The 21,670-nt window shown below is 41.2% G+C and overlaps 1 protein-coding gene across 1 annotated transcript in view; it reads left to right on the top strand.

Annotated features, from left to right (window-relative positions):
• Nucleotides 1–1,473: 1,473 nt before the first annotated feature.
• Nucleotides 1,474–21,670, top strand: part of ARIH1 (ariadne RBR E3 ubiquitin protein ligase 1) — a gene marked incomplete at its 5' end in the record, with an annotated part of 98,867 nt that continues 78,670 nt past the window's right edge. The window contains one exon of the mRNA XM_084241080.1: nucleotides 1,474–1,839. Coding sequence (XP_084097206.1) covers nucleotides 1,474–1,839 — 366 coding nt within the window. The remainder of the gene's footprint in view (nucleotides 1,840–21,670) is intronic.

The following is a 21,670-nucleotide window of genomic DNA, read 5'->3' on the forward strand; positions in this document are numbered from 1 at the left end:
TTCCGATTGAAAAGCTCTTCAATCTGGCAGTTCCAAGAGGGTGCTTTCTCGTGCCTCCCTTCGGAACATTTCTCCGACTTTACTTACAAAGGTATCCGTTCACTCTTACACAATGGCACAAAATACTCTTACTACCCTAGAGCCTGAAATACTTGTCTAATATTTTGTCCTTTACCAGACTTACACTCTAAGTTCCCCAAACTAAGCTACTTTACAAACCGGCTACTATCTCAGGTTAGACCATCTTCCCTATTAAACTGGCCTTTTTCACCCAACACTCAGCTCACCCATCACATCAGCAGAGAAGACACAAGCACTCTCTACTACACTTGGTCCTTGTAGATATTTCGCCCAGTGCCCGTAATACATATCGTGCATTACACAGCATTGCTATGACGGATGTTTTAGGTCATTCAGTCACTAAAACAGGGCAAGTGTTTCTCTGGTCTTGGCCCTTTCACGTTCTTAGGTTCTGGTATAAACTGGGTACTGAGGCTGTGAGGCAATCATCTGCAAGGCCCTTCCACACTGCTCATTTAAGGAAAGTTACGACCGCTTGCGTGGTTTAGGGTTTACAGAGTTGAGTTCGGGAAACGCTTTCAAACATGACGTCACTGGAAGAAATTTAAAACCCAGGGCACGTCGGCCGCAGTGTACAGACTCCAGCTAACGCCTCTAAATAAGGTTCACCTGTCACACAGTGCAGAGGTTCCCCCCAAACAGATTTCCACGTAATAACCCGGGCCACAACAATTTTGGGTCCCCAGCAGAGGACCTCCCGGGATTACTTCAGGGCGCGCGGGAAGTCTCCAGGGCCCGGCGGGGAGGCCGCCTCCCCCACCCGCTGGCTAGCGGCGACCGGAACCCAGGCCTGCGCCACAAGCCACCACCTGCGCGGTCCGGGCCCCGCCTCTCTCGGAGACGAGCCGGCCGCGACCCCCTCAGCCGCGGGGCCCCCTGATCTCCGCCCGGGCCACGGAACTACCGCAGCCGGAACCGAAACGCCGAGGTCGGCCCAGCTCCGCTCCCCGGGGCCGGCCGAGCGGACGGTGGGGTCTCCCCGCACCGCACGCAGGGGCGGCGGGGCGGGGCGCGGTGACGCCCCGAGGAGTGACGCGACGACGCAGCGCGACGCGGTGACGCACGCCCCTTTGTTGGCTCAGTAGCGGTAGCAGCGGCCGTGGAGGTGGCGCTGGGGACTGTTTTCTCTCGGCGGCCGGAGTGGAGCCGCGTCTGACTGAGGCGGGCGGCCAGCGGCCCCCTCGCTCCCTCCCTCCCTCCTCCGCGCCCTCCCCGCCGCCGCCCGCCGCCAACCGCCAACCGCCGCGCCCGGGGAGGAGCCGCGGCCCACGGGGCCGGAGCCAGGCCTGCGTCCGGACATCAGCCGGAGCCGGAGCGAGAGCCGGGGCTTCGGCGTCCCCGCCCTCTCCCCGCCTCAGGGCCAGCGTCCGCCGGGCCCCCGCGCGTCGCGCCATGGACTCGGACGAGGGCTACAACTACGAGTTCGACGAGGACGAGGAGTGCAGCGAGGAGGACAGCGGCGCCGAGGAGGAGGACGAGGACGAGGACGAGCCAGACGATGATAACCTGGATCTGGGCGAGGTGGAGCTGGTGGAGCCCGGGCTGGGCGTCGGCGGGGAGCGGGACGGACTGCTGTGCGGGGAGACGGGCGGCGGCGGCGGCAGCGCGCTGGGGCCCGGCGGCGGCGGAGGCGGCGGCGGCGGCGGCGGCGGGCCGGGGCACGAGCAGGAGGAGGATTACCGCTACGAGGTGCTCACGGCCGAGCAGATTCTGCAACACATGGTGGAATGTATCCGGGAGGTCAACGAGGTCATCCAGGTGAGGGTGGCCGCCGCGCCGGCTGGACCGGGCCGGACCGGGGAGCGGATTCTGGCGACCCGCGCGGCCCGGAGGGGCAGGCCTGGGCCTGGTTCTCAGCCCAGCCTGGTGCCTCCTGGGTCTGTCTCCTCCGCTGCCTCTGCTGGGGATTCAGGGTGTCGAAAGCCGACCGTCGCGGGTTAGCCGGGTGTGGGGAGGTGCGCTGGGGGCGGTGCTTTCCAGGTCCGGCTATGGCGGAGGCCGCCGGCCGCCGGCGACTGCTCTTGCGGGCAACTCCTGCTTGTCCCTGGGTCCGGTGTCCTTCCTCTGGACCCAGGAGCGCCTGCTGGGGCGGGGCGGAGGGGGGTGGGGTGGAGAAGAGCATGCAGAGCTGGGCGCCCAAGAGGGTTACCCCGGCCTTCAGTCTCAACTTGAGCACTTTTGGAATGGTTTGGAGTAGGCCGGAGAGCAGCTCTGGTGTACGGTTGCCCCAAGTGGGCTCCAGTTAATAAAGAAATAGATCTGCTTGGCAGACTTAAGTGCCTACTTAAAGGTGGGGGAAGGGAACTGTTTCTCGGAAGACGTGCTGATGGGCCTTCTTTTCTGATGGTGCGGCGTCTGCTTGCATCTAGTCTTAGCCCTGTTGGTTTGGGACTTAACTGCTACTTTTTCCAGTTGTAACATATGACTTAGTTGAAGCTGTTGGAATAGTTCTGCAGATTGCATCCCCAGCCTTGCAGCTCAAACAACAACAACAAACAGTGTTATTGTCTATTAGTGGACAACACTCTATTGTGAGTTAGAAAGTAAAGGCTTTCTGCTCCTGGATTCCTTTCTCTGATAATTTATATTTCGTGATCAGTAAGTTAATCTTGTGTTGATAACCACATCTCATTTAACTTTGTGGGTGAGATTTTGCATTTTGAGCTTTAGGACATCAAAAGCTTTCATTTCTTTGGACAAACATAGTGATGGTGAATGAAGTTATGAATGAAGGATAAAAATGGAGTCTTGATTTTAGTGCAACTTTCCGAAAACACTAGGGTAGTTATTGTACGTTGAAGGTAATTACGCATAAACAGCAAGTTACTCTTGTCGTCATTGCTTTTTTTCCCTCTTAAAATTGGCTAGCTAAATATTCACGGGCAAATCAGTCCTATGTCACTACCTACTTTTTGCTGCATGATTCACAGATTTTTACAGAATTGTCTAGTAAGCAACACACTCAAACATCGAGCAATCTATTTCGGCCCATTTGAAATCAGTATTTTGAATAATAGTAAAATCTGATAGTAGTTCTGTTCCTGAACAGGAAATCTCAAGGCATAAGGATAATTCAGTCTATGTTGGAAATGGAAGGGTTGTAAAATAAAGATAAATTTTGCTGCACCTTTTGTGATCCTAAAAATATGACAGTTCCTTGGTCACTAGGGAAATTTACTTATTTTTCCCCCCCTTGAGGAAACTTGATCGAAATAACAGTAAAATCTTAAAGTTCTCTTCATTTATTTAAAACTATGTAATGTCTGACGTTTTCAAACTTATTACTTAGCTTTATTGGTATCTTAGATTATTTTTTTTTAATCATGAGTATTTTTAGTTAACTTTTTAAACTGATGGTCTGTTTTACATGTTAAATCTCATCCAACTTTCTCTGTACTTAGGTCTGTCTTAATCACTGAGCCCCAACCTTACAAGTTCACGTCACTTGCAGAGATGTAGCTAATGCATATGACATCATTCTTTGTTAATTTAGGGGAGAGAAAATAAATGCAGATGAAATGATCTATAAGACTTTCAAAATACTAGGGATTTTTTTTAGATGGCCTACTTTTACCATGTTTCCATGCCCGATTTTTGAAAACTCTTCTCTTTACTAGTCTGCTTCATAGAATTCTGAATATATAAATATCCCTTGTTGAAAGTTCAAATTTAGAAATATCAATAAATAAAAGGGTAGGCTGTATCCCATATCCCAGATCATTTTTTTTCCAAATGGTATACTTACTAAATCTCAACTACTCATTAGTTATATGTTAATAGATGTACACTTTCACACTGGTAATGCGGCACATTGTTAGAAAAAAACTTACGAGGCAAGAAAAGAATAAAAAGAAAATAAACTTACCATCCAGGGATGCACCAAAATTTGAACAATAGTTATATTTCCAGACCTCTCAGGAAGCTGTACATATTTTTTAATAATAGCATTAACATTGTACTGTGTATGTTTTCAGTAGGAAAAAAGCAGGTTACAAAAACAAGAAGTATTTTTCAAATGCTTAGGCGAGTAAGTGTCTAATATATTTAATCAATCTGTTGTCATGGACTTTTTTTTTTTTTAATTTTTGACTTTCACAAACATCATTGGGACTATCATATTCTCATAGAATGTTTTCCTATTTTCTTAGGATAGTATTGCTGAGTTAAAAGATTTGCTTATTTTCAAGTCATTTGATACATATTACCATATAGCTTTCAGAAAAATATTCTAGTTTCCCCCATCAGTGTTTTACTAGGGTAAAAATGATCATTTTTAAAATACACCATTTTGTAATTGATGAGACTGAAATTTTAACCCTGGGCATTGATATTTCTTTTCATAAATTGCCTTTTGCTTTTGTCCATTTTACCCCTTTAGGAATATAAAAGGCCTCTTTATATTCATAGGGGCTTTAACTATTGGTTGTCTAGGTTTTTCCTTTTAAAAATAACATTATTTAGGGCCTCCCCCGTGGCGCAGCGGTTGAGCGCTGGGTTAGCGAAGCTGCCCGCAGCCTCTGCAGCGCCGGTTCGATCCCCAGCTGCTCCCCGGCCACCGGAGGAGGATCCCACATGGCACGCAGACCTCTCCTGCTGCCCGCTGCTCCCCTCAGCAGTGTACTTCAGTCTTTCTGCCTGCTCTGCTCCCCGCTCTGGCTCTGGTGAATTCTCTCACCCTCCCGCGCTTCTGACTGTACCCAGTGCTTGTATAAATAAATAAATAAATCTTAAAAAAAAAAAAATAACATTATTTAATGTGACAATAAATTTTAAGTTTTTTCAAGTCAAAAACCATTGTTTACTTAGTTCATGAAACACCTTGCTGTTTATTCAGGTAAATCCCCTGATCCTCAATGGTACTTTTCAATATGAAATTAGACACGTTATTGAATTTGAAAAGAAATTTGCAGGAGAAAAAGATGGCTAGCTTACTTCAATCTTTTCTTGGGAATTTGCTTTTTCTGGAAGTGGCAGCAACAGATACATGCTGTTGCAGGTTAGTTCTGGTCTTCAGTTAAGTCAACACTACTTTAGGAAACTCGGATTTTCTGACCATCTGTAACTCTTGTTTTTGTTTAATTTGGTATTATATTTAAATCTTTTGTGGCTACCTTAGTTTTTGAATTTTAAAAAGTCAGGGATTTTCTTTAACCTATACTGATGTTAGGGAAATACTTAAAACCCTTACCCAATTCTTAACTAGTATTGCTAACGTAAAAAAAAAAAAAAGTTTTTCTAATGTAACTGCCTAAATAGCTTATTTAGCACTATGCAATTCTGTAACTGAGGGAATATTTAAACTTGCCATTTTGTGTTTCCACAACAGTGTTGAGCAGATACTGGTTGTATCTTATATCTGTGCCAGTCTTAGTATAGAGGACATGATTCTTGCTTAAGGTGCAGAGAGGTGGGGAACATAGAGGTCTCTGGGCTCCATTCCCAGAGATTGTTGTTCATTAGTTAAATCTGAAGTGGCGTCTAAGCATTTAGATATTTTTAGTAACTACAGTGATAGTTTAGAACTACTGGAATAGTCATTGTTCATTTACTGTCATGATTTTGACTCAGAGAGAATGAGTAGCGTGAGAAGACCAGTAACAGGTAGGAACACATTTTAAAAAGGTGCATTGGGGAAGGAGGGGTTTGGGGATGTTGGCTGTGAGTAGTCAAAGAGGTATAAATAGAAGTAGGTGGGCATCTCACTATTCTAAGATTTATTATACTAAATAATAACCTCTGTTAAAGGTAGCAGAATTATCTAACCTTTACCTTTGCTGTTGATTGGAAATCTTTATTTCATCTGTTTATTTTAGTTGAAAGCTTTAATTAAAGAACTTCTAAGGGGAGCTTTCAAGCATAAGTTAAGAGTGGCAGTATATTCCATATCATTGGGTACTGGCTGGGGAAAGTGTTCTAACCCTGGTCTTTGTCTTTTCCTTGCAAGCTATTTTACATCCCAGAACCTTCAGTTTCTGTTTTGTTTTTTTTTTTTTTTTTTTTTTTTTAAATCTACTAAGTTAAAAACAGTTGAATATTAGGTTGGTCCTTTTTTTTGTTTTTTTTTGGCCAGTAATGCTTTTGCTGATCTTTTAATTGGAGATGCTCATTATTTCTAGGAAATTGAATTCAAGTATGCTTATCAAGAAAACTTAAATTGATTAACCTGTTTGGATAGGGAGGGATGAAGAGAGTGTGTGCGGCGAAGCTATTAAAAGTATTTGGTATAGTTTACTGTTGAACTTTTATCTTTTCCCAGCTATAAATTTTAATTTACATTGACATTTGTTGAATTGCTTATCACAATAGTCAGAAATTCTTGGAGTGGAGATCCAGCAGACTGTTATAACAAATATTCCAGAGAATGCTGATGCAAGCTAAAGTTTGAGGCCCACTGATTTAATTGAAAGTTTAAGGCAATGTTATGACTAGTGGTAAGTTACAAGAGGTGGGTTAAATGATGGAAGATAAGTTGTTTAAGAAACAAAAGGAACAAACATTTCAAGAACCTGGATAATAGTTAACCAAGCTAATCATAGAGTTGGAGAGCATTTGTCATCATTACTGCTATTCTCAGGATAATGTGATCTTTACTCAGTTGTTTTGGATGTGCAAACCGAACTAGTGACATCTCATTCTAGGTTGGAGCACTTGGTTTTCTTTCTACTCATCCCTACCCCCTGAGCTTTTTGTTTTTAAACAAAAATAGTTACATAATACACTGGAGGTGATCATAAGGTCTTGGATACTGTAAATGCACCTGCTTAATACTTCACTGAATGTTGAGGAGAATGAGAAATATCTCTTTGAATATAGAGACTTAAAACCATTAGGTTAGCACCAAATGGATAGTAGATAGTATTAAGTATTTATGAAAGAGTCATGTGTAGTATTATCTGGAAGGTGGCTACAATTTGGATGGACAGAAAAGAGGGATAGGAAGCCATTCTAAGAAACTGAACAAAGTGAGAATGGGGAAAGTGTCTAAGTAATGGTGAGGTCAACTGAAGTAGAATGGAGTTTATAAATTGTAGGTGATAATGTAGAAACTGAGATGCTTGATGAAGACAAAGAAAGGTGGGCAGAAGTCAGCAGATTAGATTCCTTTCTTTTAGATTTAACCTGTGGTTGCCATTTATATTAGTTGTCTTTAGCTCTGTGTTACCCCCCAAAACAAACATTATCTCATGGCTTCTTCATATCACAGTTCAGGGTGCAGTTAAGCTGGCTACTGCTGGCCCAGGGTCTCTTATAAATGGCCACAACTACAAGGTATCAGCTGGTTTGCCGCTTTCAAGAGTTGATTAGATTAGGGTCTTTTTCCAAACTCATGTGCCTCTTGGTAAACTTCAGATTTTTCACTGGATGGTTGTTGGACCAGAGGCATCAATTATTTGCCTTGTGGTCTTCTCCATAAAGTGATCAAAGCACAATAGCTTCTTTAGAGCAAGAAATCTGAGAGCCCCCAAGATGAAAGCCACTGTCCTTTTATAACTTCATTTCAGAAATGACATCCCATTGCTTTGCCATATTCTACTTGTAATAAATTACTAAGTCTAGTCTACCCTTCAGAGTTTGAAAACCAGGGCCTCCCTGGTGGCACAGGTGGTTGAGCGCCACATTATGTAGCTGTCCGCAGCCTCTGTAGCGCGGGTTCGATCCTGTCTGGCTGGCGAGAATCCCACATGGCGAAGCAGACCTCTCCTGTCTCGCCCACTGCTCCCCTCAGCAGTGTATTTTGTCAGTCTGCCTGCGCTGTTCCCCGCTCTGTCTCTGGTGAATCCTCTCACCCTCCCGCGCATCTAGCCTGTACCTCTGTTCTTGTATAAAAACATAAATCTTTAAAAAAAAAAAAAGTTTGAAAACCAGACAGTGGGGAGCCTTGGTTTTAGAGGCTGTCTACTATATGATATATATGCCTTAGTTACAAGGTGAATGACTACTATTGTATGTTTATCTATCCTGTGAGTTTATATACTAATAGGAGGGAGGGCATAGTACTTTTGAGTTAAAATGGTAAGCATTTCTAATTATCTTGCAATGACAGAGTAAAAGAATAATTTGCAGTCTCTTAAAATTGACAGGAATTTGAGATTCTCCAGTCAACTGATTTTTCCCTTAACTTTATCTTAGATGGGGCCTCCCCGGTGGCGCAGCGGTTGAGCCCTGGGTTGTGAACCTGCCCGCAGCCTCTGCGGTGCCGGTTCAATCCCCGGCTGCTCCCCGGCCACCGGAGGAGGGTCCCACATGGCACGCAGACCTCTCCTGCGTCCCGCTGCTCCCCTCAGCAGTGTACTTCGGTCCTTCTGCCTGCTCTGCTCCCCGCTCTGGCTCTGGTGAATTCTCTCACCCTCCCGCGCTTCTGACTGTACCCAGTGCATGTATAAACAAAACAAACAAACAAACAAATAAATAAATAAACATGCCTCTATAAAAAAAAAAACAAAAAAAAACTTTATCTTATATGGTAGAGTAACCTGGGGATTTTTTACATAACATTTTTTATTTTGAGGTGATTATAGATTCATATACTATTATAAGAAATAATGGTATTACAAGAGATTCCATATGCCATTTCCTGTTTTTTTTTTTTTTTTTTTTTTTTACAGTGGTGACATCTTACAAAATTACAGCATCATATCACAACCAGTATATTGACATTGATGCAGTCTATTCATTCAGATTTCTTTTCCTGGGATTTTTTTTTTTTTTTTTAATGCAAGTACTTTGGCCGTGCTCCAGATGAAGTAAATGGGAGTTTGGATCAGGCATTCTCTGGATTATTTTAATATACAGCCAGGGTTGAGAGCCTTCATTCTTGTTCAGTGTCTCTAAGTAAGGAATCCTCTCAAACATTTCAGTCTACTTAACTACAAATAAGTCACAGTAAGCTATTTTGTGATACCGCTTATTCTGATGTTTAAATCTTAAATTTTTTTTTTTTGATTTTTTAAGTTCTTTTTATTTATTTATTTATTTATTTATTTATTCATACAAGCACTGGGTACAATCAGAAGCGTGGGAGGGTGAGAGAATTCACCAGAGCCAGAGCGGCGAGCAGAGCAGGCAGAAGGACCGAAGTACACTGCTGAGGGGAGCAGCTGGCGGCAGGAGAGGTCTATGCGCCATATGGGACCGTCCTCCGGAGGCCGGGGAGCAGCCCTGGAGCAGCAGGGGATTGAACTGGCGCCGCAGAGGCTGCGGGCAGCTTTGCAACCCAGCGCTCAACCGCTGCGCCACCTGGGAGGCCCTAAATCTTAATTTTTTAATAGAATTAAGTTCTACTTTAATGTTAACTATCACTCATTGTTCCTAGGTTTTGTTTTGTTCTGACATCTGTTTTTGAATCCTGAAGGAAGAACTTTTCTTTCTGAAGTTAATCAGTCCCCCTTCATTCCTTTTATGACAGTGAACCTGTAGTTTTGGTAATATATATTGTCTACTCTGTTTTCCTTTAGACAGTTTTTCTTTAGTAGGTATAGTAATACTGGCCACATATATACATATTATAGTAATAGTCTGTATATAGTTCATCCTTTATCTTGATACTATGTTATTATATAACTACAAGTAGCTTAATTGTTCCCATTAAATAATGAGATAAATAATTTTTTAGGCTGACATTTGATAACCACTAATTATTAGGTGAGAGTCATCTATAATCAAAGGCTTCTAACATAGATTGTTTGGATTCTTTGAAGCCCATGGAGATTGTAGTAGCAGTCCTTGTTTTATTTTCAGTTTTTTAAAAGCCTAATGTATTTCTTACAAATCAAAACTGTGGAGGCTAATTAAAATGCGAACAAATGTTGGATCTCTAATTCCAAAAAGCCAGTGTACTTTTAGAGTCAGTAGATTTCCTCAGTCCTATAATTTTTCCCTAGGTTTTTGCTTTCTTTCAAAATTTTTGTTCACCCAGTGACAGGCATTCATCTGACTCATGTTTTGCTTTTTTTGTTTTAATCTTACCTTAATATTGAATAGTGTCTTATTTCTTGATGTATCATAGATTCCATATTTGGAGTTTGAATTAAATTGGTGGGTAGTTTGGCATCTCAGAAGGTGACTTTAAAAGTTGTTATTGAGCTGGCAGCTGCTCTGGCAATTTAACTTTTCAGAATATACTTTATATCATTTTTTTTAAAATGAGAGCCACTTTCCTGGCCTGCCTGGGAGATTCCCACATGGCGTGGCAGATCTCTCCTGTCTCGCCTGCTGCTCCCCTCAGCAGTGCTTTTGGTCCATCTGCCTGTTCTGCTCCCTGATCTCTATCTGGTGAATCTCTCACCCTCCCATGTCTCTGGCCTGTACCCCAGTTCTTGTACACAAATAAATAAATCTTATAAAAAAAAAAAAAAAGCGGAGAGCCACTAGTATTGAGACCAAAAAGTTAAAAGTATTTAAATGAGAAGTAACAAATACTGTTCTGGGAGTTTTCCCCTGACATTTTTTCATGTAAACATTTGTTCAGTAGCATTTTCCTTTTTTTCTATATTCCATTTAAAAGAAGTATCACAAGTGATGTGACACTTAATACATTTTGGCAAAAGGTATAGCAGATACTGAAGTATTAGGTAACGTTTCCTTATTACTAAGACATTTGTTTAGACAATGCTTAGAATAGCTATAATCCCAGACACTTATCTACAGGCTTGCTTTGCTAGCTTTTTTGAAACTGTCATACTTCTAATTCAAATATTAACTGACTAGAGTTACTTTGGTAATATAGTCTCTCTTAATCACAATTGCACTTTTTAAAAAGAATTAAGTATAAGCTAGAGACTAATAGGTATTGTCTGATTTTTAGCAAGTATTTATAAAGAAAGCCCTGTAATGTGCACATACTGAGATTTGTGACTTTATGGACAGGTGTTTCTGAAATCCAAATTTACTGCCTTCTTTCCTCAAGGCTCTAGTTCCCTTATTTGACTTACCAGTTAACCGTTCTTGGAATTTGAGAATTATCCTTGATTCTTTTTTCCCTTCATTTCCTACATTCAGTTATCCCTAATCAAGTTAATTATGAAGTTTGTTGTATGTAATTCCTAATTTTTTTTTACTAACTAATGCCAACCTAGGGCCTCTTCCTATTTCCTTCCTTGTTGGTAGGCTTCCAGTCTGTATGTCATAGTACTAAATACAAATATAGCAGTCACTTTCCTGCTAGAAAGACTTCATTGTGTCTCCCCTGGCGCCACACACATATTTCCTGTTGTTAAGTCCAGCCCCAGCTACTTAATGTGACATTTGTGGATTCATGATCTTGATGTCTGCTAATTTTTAATCTCATCTCATGCTGTTCCTGATTGTCCCACCACCTTCATTTGCACCACTTACAATTACTCAATGTATAATACACATTTGTGTTTTCCCATATTTGCTCATACTGGTCCCTCTTCTCTAAAGCATCTCCAAATTCCCTGATGTATTCCTATTCAGACCCTGCTCAGTTTGACCCTGTCCAGGTCCCATCCCCTATTTTTCTAGTGTTTCCATGTATGTTTGCATAGCACTTGCTGTGATGTTTGGTGTAGACTATATGAGATTGTAATATAGCTATTCCATTGACTGTCTTTCTAGCTAGTTACATATGGTTTTCAGTGTAAGAGGTGAGTTGTATTTATCCACAGCACATGGCACAACAATGTTGTCTCTGATATAATAGAAACTCAGTGAGTACTTGTTTGTTTGTTTTAAGATTTATTTATTTATTTATACAAGCTCTGGGTTTAGTCACAAGCATGGGAGGGTGAGAGAATTCATCAGAGCCAGAGTGGGGAGCAGAACAGGCAGACTGACAAAGTACACTGCTGAGGGGAGCAGCGGGCGTGGCAGGAGAGGTCTGTGCGCTGTGTGGGACCCTCGCCAGCGGCCGGGGATCAAACCGGTGCTGCAGAGGCTGAGGGCAGCTTCGCAGCCCAGCGCTCAGCCACTGCGCCACCAGGGGAGGCCCCGAGTACTTGTTTTTTTACAGTTCTTTTTATTGAGATAACATAGTTTTATAACACTACATAGGTTTCAGGTGTACATTTTCTCCCCTCAGCAACTATATATTTTACACCATACCTAGCATCAGATGTCCAGTCACCATCCAGCACCATTCACCCTCTTTCATGATTTTGATGTCCCCTTAGGCAAACCACCATTTTGTCTGAGTCTAAGGATTTGTTTTGCTGTTTTTGATTGCTTTCACTTTTCTTTACCTTTCACAAATGAATGAAATCATATAAAATAACATCTCTCTCTTTTTGACTTATTTCACTTAACAGAATTCCCACAAGGTTCATCCATGTTGGGAAAAATGGCAAGATTTCATCCTTTTTTATGACTGAGCAATATTCTTATATATCTCTGATTCATACATGTATATAAAATTTATCCATACTTAAGGGGCACTTGGGTTGTTTCCATATCTTGTAATATGTTGTATTCTGTATTGTAAACAGTGCTGCAGTGAATGTAGACATGCTTATATCCTTTCAAATTTTAGTGTTTTTTGTTTTTGTTTTTGTTTTGTACATACCCAGGAATGGGATCACTGGATCACATGGTAGTTGTATTTGTAGTTTTTTTTGAAGAACCTCCACGCTGTTTTACGAAATTGGCTGCACAGTGATGGTTGTCATTGTCTCCTAAATGCTTGCTGATTTAGTTTCCTTTTCTGAGGCAAATGAGATTCTCTTCTGGCACTAATAAAAATTATGATTTCTAGATAATGCCACAGTGTTAGCATAAGAAGATGGCAAGGAAAAAAAGTGTTTAAATTACAAGAGGACAAGCTTTTAAAGGCCTGCGATATATGTAGTGACCTTTCTGGCTTAAACTTTATTGTTTGTGTATAATTCCCTGGCACTTTACATAAACTGACACTGATGTTAAAAACAAGTGAGTGTCTCTAATACAGTAGTTCTCAAAAATACCATCCATGAGAGCAAACTATTTTATGATAATACTAAGACAATATTTACCTTTTTAATATGCTGGCATTTGTACTCATAGTACAGACAAGTGGGTAAAACCACTGGAACCTTAGCACAGATCAAATTAGTAGTACCAAATTGTATTTGTAGTAGTCACTGTATTCTTCATTGCCACACCCACAGTAAAAAATACCAGTTTTGGGCCTCCCCGGTGGCGCAGTGGGTTGAGCATTGCTTGGTGAAGCTGTCCACAGCTTGTGCAGCGCAGGTCCGATCCTGGCTGGCCAGGAAAAACCCACATGGCACTGCAGACCTCTCCTGCTGCTCCCCTCAGCAGTGTCTTTGGTCCGTCTGCCTGTTCTGCTCCCCACTCTGTCTCTGGTGAATTCTCTCACCCTCCCACGCCTCTGACCTGTATCCCAGTTCTTGTATAAATAAATCTTTTTTTAAAAAAATACCACTTTCACTTACTGTCCTGGGTGATACTGTAAAAATTACTAGTTTTATTATATCTTAACCCATGAGTACATATCATAATAGATTATGTGGCAAAATTGTAGGTGTGCCTGAAGCTCTTCTGTATACTGAAGTACAGTGGTTGTCTTATTAAATGGTTTGCAGTAGTTATTGTCAATGATAAATTTTTAAATTTTTATGTAAAAGTTATAAGTTTGGGAAACCTATCTGCCACTGTAACACTGGTAGCTTCCTAGTACTTAAAAACTCCTGAGGAGGTACTGTGTAATAAAATACGTGAACATTTGGAAGATCTGTGTGACGTTATCAGTATTTTCCTGTGGTCACTTTTCCCATTGACCAACTGTGATATTTGTGGTCATTTGGTAAATTATCCATTCACAGTTCAGGATAGACCTTAAGATTTTCATATAACAAGAGCAGGAAAAACTCTTTTATATAGTTTCACATTTTTGAGTTTTGGTGTAATAGCAAACAGTATCTGTAATTATCTGAAAGATCTAAGAAAGTGCACCTTCCTTTTCCAGCTATGTATCTTTGTGAGGCCATATTTTCTTTATTCTTCAAACAAGAGCATATCCAAGAGACTGAATGCAGAAGCAGATAGGAGAATCTAGCTATTTTCTATTTAGCTGAGTATTAACGAGGCTTTCAAACATGTAAAATAGTACACTTTTCTCACTAAATTTTTTGTTTTGCAATGTATAATTTTACAGTAATTTTTGTACTGTTATTTTAAAATTACGAATTTTTTAAATCTCCATTTTAATATCTGATGTGACAAATATTGGTAGTTTTAACTCAAACAAATCTCTTTGTTGTACTCAGTAATTTTTAAGATGAAAAAGGGTTTGAGACCAAACAAGTTGAGAATTGCTACATTCACATTCTGAAATCTTAATCATTCAGGAAATGCCCGTTTGCAAATTAACCACACTTTATGAGCTTACTGTACATTAACAGTGGGTTCTAAATTAAAAAATAAGTATTACTGATTAATCAGAAATGTTTGTATAAAAGCTATGTTAGATGCTAAAGGGATGTATTAACAGAAATATAGATCGTACTTATGAAGTAGAATCTAGGAAATGTGAGTTATAAAATATGACTAGTTGGGGAAATGGGATGGGATAGTTAATTTTTTTAAAAGGAGGAGCTAGCAAAGATACCACCTGGCATATTTACTAATATGTCAGTATTCTTTCTTTAAAATAAAAGCTCTGTGAAAGGGACTTTGTTTTATTTGTGTCTGTTGTTCCAGTGCACTGAACAGTACCTGGCAAAGTAAGAGGTACTTTTAAACATTCTTTTTGTAAATATTTACTTCACCTCCATTTTTGAAGATTTTTTTTTTTTTTTTTTTTTTTGCTATGTATATAACTTGAGGTTTGTTGTTTTCTTTCAGTGCTTTAAAGATTCCAGTGTTTTTGAAGGAAGTCTTTAATCTGGATAGTTTGGTTTTGAAAAACTATTCAAAAGCCATTAATGGCTCTAGTAGTGGTTTTCTTCATTTTTATGCCACTTAGTTTTCAGATCCTTTCCAGAATCTGTGGTGGTATGTCTTGTTACCAGTTTTGGAAATAGTCTTAGAAATTCACAGTTCTTTTATCCCCTTTGCTTCTGATACTCCAGCTGCACTATGAGGGTAGATTTCTACAGAGAGAATGTCTTTCTTCTTCCTGCTTAGTAGTTAAGAGTGCTGAATGGTTACTTTAATGCAGTAAGGTTGAATTTTAGTCCTTTAATTTCAGTCTATCTCTGATCTCTTGCTGGCCCTTTAGAGTCTTCAACCCAAGAAGAGTCTTCAATGCTGCTATTTTCTCACTAATTCCTCCCCTGAGGCTCCCAGACTTTGTCTCCCTGTATTGCTAGAAGGTTCTTTCTGTGTTAGTGTATGACCAAGGGCTACTTAGTGAGCTCAAGCTGTCAAGGAGTGCACACTTTAAAAGGGATTTGTCTTGGCCATCTGTGCACATAAAGACAAAGGAAACATATGCTTAGTGTGATAGATTTTTTTAATAGAATTGGTGTACATAGAGAATAAAGGATTTCAAATTATAACTTCCCAGTAAAACTCCAGAAATCACCCATATCCTCATGGGCAAATGCCCATTCAAACCTTTGCAGCCTGAGGTGAGACCCCTGAGGTCCAAAAGCTTGCTGCAGGTCTAAGGTACCTTCTGTCAAAGAGCCACAAGGTGTTAGGCAGATTCTAGAGAGCTGGGATAGGAGAGACTCAAAATTCAAAATATACCACATCAAGATAATGGCTGCCATTGTTTCTGCCAAGGACCTGGTACAACCTTCCCTCATGTCTCTCCTCTACATGTCTCCTCCTGTGTATCTCCTTCAAGCAAGTACCAGGGTGCAAGTCAGAGCAGGAAAAGCAAGTGAGCAAAAGTATGTATGTGTTCATTTATAAGCCAAGCACTGTCACTTAGTTCCACCTTTAGTTTCCTATAGCCTTACATTCAGGAGGTTAGGTTAATGGCATCCTGGGAGTTGTAGTTTCTGGTGCCTGGGATCAAGGTGTAGACAAGAGTGGAGTCTGTAAAAATAGGGGATGGATTATTCCTCTTTGAGAAGCTTTACTTTTTCAGTATTCTCAGAGATTTTACCTTTAGATGTTTAACATTGGCCTTGTGAAATCCCACAACTTAGATGTCCTAAGGAGAAGACCCACCATCTCTTAAGACACTTCTTCAAATATCAGTATGTTTCCTTTTGCTACTCTAATAAATTTAATGATTTAAAAGATTGCACGTTGTATTATCTTATAATTCAAAAAATTAGAAGTCCAAAGTGACTCTCATTGGTAGAAAATCAAGGTATTGCTATGTTGTGTTTCTTCTGGGGGTGTAACAGGGTGGTCCTCAGGAAAGGGGGAGGTTCAGGTTTCCTGCCCCACCCCAAAGGAGGGTATAGCTGAGCAGGGAGAAGAGGTGCAGAGGAGACTGAGGAAGGAAGGAAGCAGGATAGAGAGCCAGCAGACCTGGAGGAGGCATAGGGAGCCGAGAGACACGTGAAGAAACTGCACTTGCCTTTTGGTTGTGGACTGGGTGACACAGATGTGGGTGAGACTCGTGGGGAGGTGACAACGATGGTTTTTGTCTTGATTTTGATTTTGCTCTTTTCCTCCCAGATTTGTCTGGTTGTTTCTGATCCTTTTCTGTGGGTCCCCACTGGAAGATGCTTTAGACTTGTGGCAGGCTTTGGGGCCTTGCTCTGGGCCAATCCCGTTTGGGTGGACTTTTACCCACAAGGGCCTAGGTAACTTTGGGTCCTTGATTTAGAAACTATATTCTTTGCCTTTCCTGTATTCACTAATTGTATTAAAGTTCCTTTTCATTAAAGTCTCATATGCTTTGTGTTGATGCAGCGGATGGCAGAACCTATTTAGAACAGGCAGGTTTGGGGGGGGGTCTGGGCTGCCCCTCTCCCTGTAACAGGGGCTCTCAGGGAGAATCAGCTCTCCTGCCCTTTTTGCATTTAGAGTCATCTGCATTCCTTGGTTTGTGGGCCCTTACTCCATCTTCAAGACTCTCTGACTTTAACCTCCACTTTCGCCCCCTTCATTTTAAAATACCCTTTAATTAAATCTGATGATGTAAAATAATTAATTTTAAGGTAACTTGTTAGCAATTTAATTTCCCCTGGTCATGTAATGTAACATGAGTAGGTTCCAAATACTAGGATGTGAACATCTTCGGGAGGACTATTGTTCAGCTTCTTAGCAGCATCCATCTATAGTGGATTATTAGTCTTCTACTTAACTCTTAGAATTTGCAGGTGCCCCTAGGGTAAAAACCATTGAAGTTGTAAGATTACCAATTCCTCTAGTTCCTGTTGCCTCAGCAGCAAACCAAGCCGTCAGATATGATTTTCATGACTACAGCCTTCCCAGAGACCCTGAGCTAGAACCACCCAGCTAAGCCACTCAAAACTAGGACATAATACATGTTTGTTGTTTTAAGCCACCAAATATTGGATTAATTTGTTATATAGATAACAGAAATACAGTGACTCACCTAAAGTTAGACTGTTGCTTTGTTCCCATCTCTGCTGTTCTGTGTGTCATTCACTTTTATGAGTTTAAAATATGATCCCATAAGTTAGAAAAAGTGATATTAAAAGCCCTCCAAAATGAAAAAGTCAGTTTCCTTTTGCATAATATAATAGGTTTACCAAAATCAACATGTTTAAAACTTCTTTCCTATATGGGACAAGAGTATTTATAAGGCTCTTAAATACATAAGCCGGGCCTCCCCGGTGGCGCAGCGGTTGAGCGCTGGGTTGCGAAGCTGCCCGCGGCCTCTGCAGCACCGGTTAGGTCCCCGGCCACCGGGTGAGGGTCCCACATGGTGCGCAGACATCTCCTGCCACCCGCTGTTCCCCTCAGCAGTGTACTTCGTCAGTCTGTCTGTTCTGCTCCCTGCTCTGAGTGAATTCTCTCAGTCTTCCGCGCTTCTGACTGTACCCAGTGCTTGTATAAATAAATAAATAAATCTTTTAAAAAAAAATACATAAGCCACTTTTTCTATGTAATTCAAATTTCCTGAAACTTCCTGTACCTTGGAGTCTAGAACTAGAGTCTAGTCTGTATTACTATGCCCTTAGATTAAATCAATTTCTAGTCTGAATCTGCCCTTACCAAAAAAGCTTGGACTTGATGAATTCTAGAGCTCTGCACTTGTGACTAGCTCCTTCTCCCTGGGACAAGCAGGGTTGTAGAGCAAAAGGAGATCATCATGGGTATGAAAATGTAAAGTGGAAGGGTTGACATGGTACCTGTACCTGTTGCTTCTTCACCAGGTCTCCAGGTTTCTGTCACCTTAGCACTATACTCGAGTGGAGGCAAAAGATAATGTGAATGCTTTCAAGATAGGACACTAAAAGACAAAAGCCTCCTTTCCGTATAGTTTAATGCTGTCTATCTTGAACTTGCTTCTCTTCGATTTTTCTATTCCTGAAACCATTGTGCATCTTCTCCTACCATGTTCTGCCAACTATATACTCAGTCTTTACATCTATATGCACCCCCTTGGTACTTGACAATAGATGTACAAAGATGAGTAGAGAACATTCCTATTATGGAGCTCCTAGTCTAGGGACGGGCAAACTGATGTGTAAATGAGTACTTGATTGTAAAGGCAGTAACTCACAACCCATCCATGAAAACCCACTTTTATCCATGTGTAACCTGATCCATTTATTCCTGTTTCTGGACTTGCCCTGGCTTGCTTTTCCAAGGATCTTTGTGTATTGCTATTATAGACCCTACCAGTTTGTCTTTTACTTCGAAGTGTTGCTTTTACATCACTTTTGTTATATGTTGTTTAACTTTTGTTGTATGTTGTCCCCTCTTTGTTGCTTAAAGAAGAAAGCCCTGTCTTCCCAAGTGATTAGTTGGTTTTTGGAAGGAAGGAAAACAGTGACATTTGTGTGGATAAGTAGAGTCCTGTTCTGCTCCCTGCTCTGGCTCTGGTGAATTCTCTCATCCTCCTGCGCTTCTGACTCTACCCAGTGCTTGTATAAAGCTATTAGAAGCTATTAGAAGTTAGTAGAAGACTTTTACTGGCAAAATCAGAACAGTGAAAAAAATGATACATACTGATGGAAAATGGGGCCTTTGTAGTCTTGTGACTATAGTGTGGTCACTATAAATTTTTCAGGGAGTGATTGAATGTCTCCTTTACAGAGTGGTCATCCTGCTAAAATTATGACAGTGTCAGAAATGTTCATACTTAGTCTAAGTTTCTGGCCTGAGAAAGTATACCATATCGTTACCATTCATGGTAAGCAGTAGTAGGGTGGGAGTGAGATTTAAAAAAGGGCTATATGAGGACCCTGCTTAGCCTAGGGGATTCTGATCCTAGGGATCCCAGGAATGAAGTTAGAAGAGGAAGCAGATTAGGATAAAAGATTTCCTTAACATGATAAGATCAAGCTTTTCATAATTCGACTCCTATTTACCTTACCTGCCATTTCTTCACACTTTACTTTTCCTGGCATAGCAAAATACAGTATTCCCTGTGAAATTTTTTTCTGTGCCTTTGTACAGAGATTTGCAATGTTACATCCCACTGAACTGTAAAGCCAAAGAAGTAAAATGAAGGTAAAACTTTAAAATTTACAGAAGTCGGCCTCCCTGGTGGCGCAGCGGTTGAGTGCTGGGTTGTGAAACTTCCCGCGGCCTCTGCAGCGCCGGTTCGATCCCCAGCCACCGGGCGAGGGTCCCACATGGCGCGCAGACCTCTCCTGCCACCCGCTGCTCCCCTCAGCAGTGCACTTCTGTCCTTCTGCCTGTTCTGCTCCCTGCTCTGGCTCCGGTGAATTCTCTCATCCTCCCGCGCTTCTGACTGTACCCAGTGCTTGTATAAATAAATAAATCTTAAAAATAAATAAATAAAAATAAAATAAAATTTACAAAAGTCCTCTAGTCATTCTTAGTTTAGGAGTAAAGGTATAACATTTAATACTTGTCTAATTTCTGCTTCACACAAGTGTCTACAAAAGTTTTCATTCACCTAGATTAACATGAATGAAAGAGATCTTAAAAATTACACTGGCCAATCACTTGCCAAGTATTATCTTCCTGTTGTTTGGTCCCTGTACCTGTCCTTAAAACTCTACAGTAACTTAAACTACCACAACCACATTTCATATTTCAAGAGCTCTGATTTGAATTTCTTATACTAGTATTTGCCTCTCTGTAGCTTTTGACTTGAGGCTACTTGGTTCTAACCTTCCTTCATGATAGCTTTGCCATAATTTTAAACACATTGGAAATGGCCAATACATTAAACTACATTGAAGTTAACATGTTTTGTGTGTGCAAAATCCAGAATAAAGCTATGGCTGTACTTATGAATTGTTGATTAGAAAGATTATTATGCCCTGGTATTTTGGATTTAAACCTGTTTATGTCAGTTCAAGCAATTTTACATAGGTAAAACACTACAGCATCACATATGCACCCCATCTTTGAATAAATGCAAGATAAGGCAAATACAGATATGTTTGTTAGTTTATTGTAAACACTGGCAGGTTTTTGCAGTTAATTAATAGGCAGCTCACCTTGATGTTACTATAGTGATAGTTTTGGGATTTTAAGTTCAGCGTATTTCCTTTGACTCTGCATTTACAAAAATAGAAGCAGTTACTATATCTTGTTAACTGGTTAACTCTGAGTGAAGTGTCTTCTACTACCTTTTTAAAGCTTCTGGGTCAGTTTAAGTGAAGAATGGCTTGCAAACTTAGCTTTGTGAATCATAATTTTCTTCATTATGTGTGCCAAGAGAAAATAACAGAAATAAGTTGCATACTGAGGCTGACTTGACTTACCTCTTCTCTATAACCCATGATTAACAACAACAAAAATTTAAAAACAGCCTTAGTAGTCTAAGACTTGATAAGTTTGGTTTTTTTTTTTTTTTAAAGATTTGTTTTATTATTTATTTATACAAGCACTGTGTACAGTCAGAAACGCGAGAGGGTGAGAGAATTCACCAGAGCGGGGAACAGAACAGGCAGACTGACGAAATACACTGCTGAGGGGAGCAGTGGGCGCTGCAGGAGAGGTCTGCACGCCATGTGGTACCCTCACCAGCGGCCGGGGATCGAACCGGTGCTACAGAGGCTGCGGGCAGCTTTGCAACCCAGCACTCAACTGCTGCGCCACCAGGGGAGGCCCGACTTGATAAGCTTTTTAATTGGACTTAATTTTTTTTTATTGTTTGACTATTGCTGTATATATTTTCTTGGCTCAAAAATTTAAAAAGAGGGCCTCCCCTAGTGCAAGGGGCAGCGAGTTCCATTTCTGACCAGGTAGCTAGCCCACATGGCATAGTAGACCTCTCCTGTCTTGCCCACTGCTCCCCTGAGCAGTGGAATTCAGTATATCTGCCTGTTCTTTTTTTTTTTTTAAAAGATTTTTTTATTTATGCATACAAGAACGGGGTATAGGCCAGAGGTGCAGGGATGAGAGGATTCACCAGAGACAGAGGGGAACAGAACAGGCAGATTGACTAAAATACACTACTAAGGGGAGCAGTGGCGAGTCAGGAGAAGTCTGCTGCGCCATGTGGGTTGCTCCCTGGCTGGCAATGGACCTTGTGCTGCAGTGGCTGTGGTTAGCTTCATAGGTTGCGTCTTAACCCCTTGTGCCACCTAGAGCTGCCTATTCTGCTACCCAC

This window comes from Talpa europaea (assembly GCF_964194135.1).
Source record: "Talpa europaea genome assembly, chromosome: 8".
Lineage (NCBI taxonomy): Eukaryota > Metazoa > Chordata > Mammalia > Eulipotyphla > Talpidae > Talpa > Talpa europaea.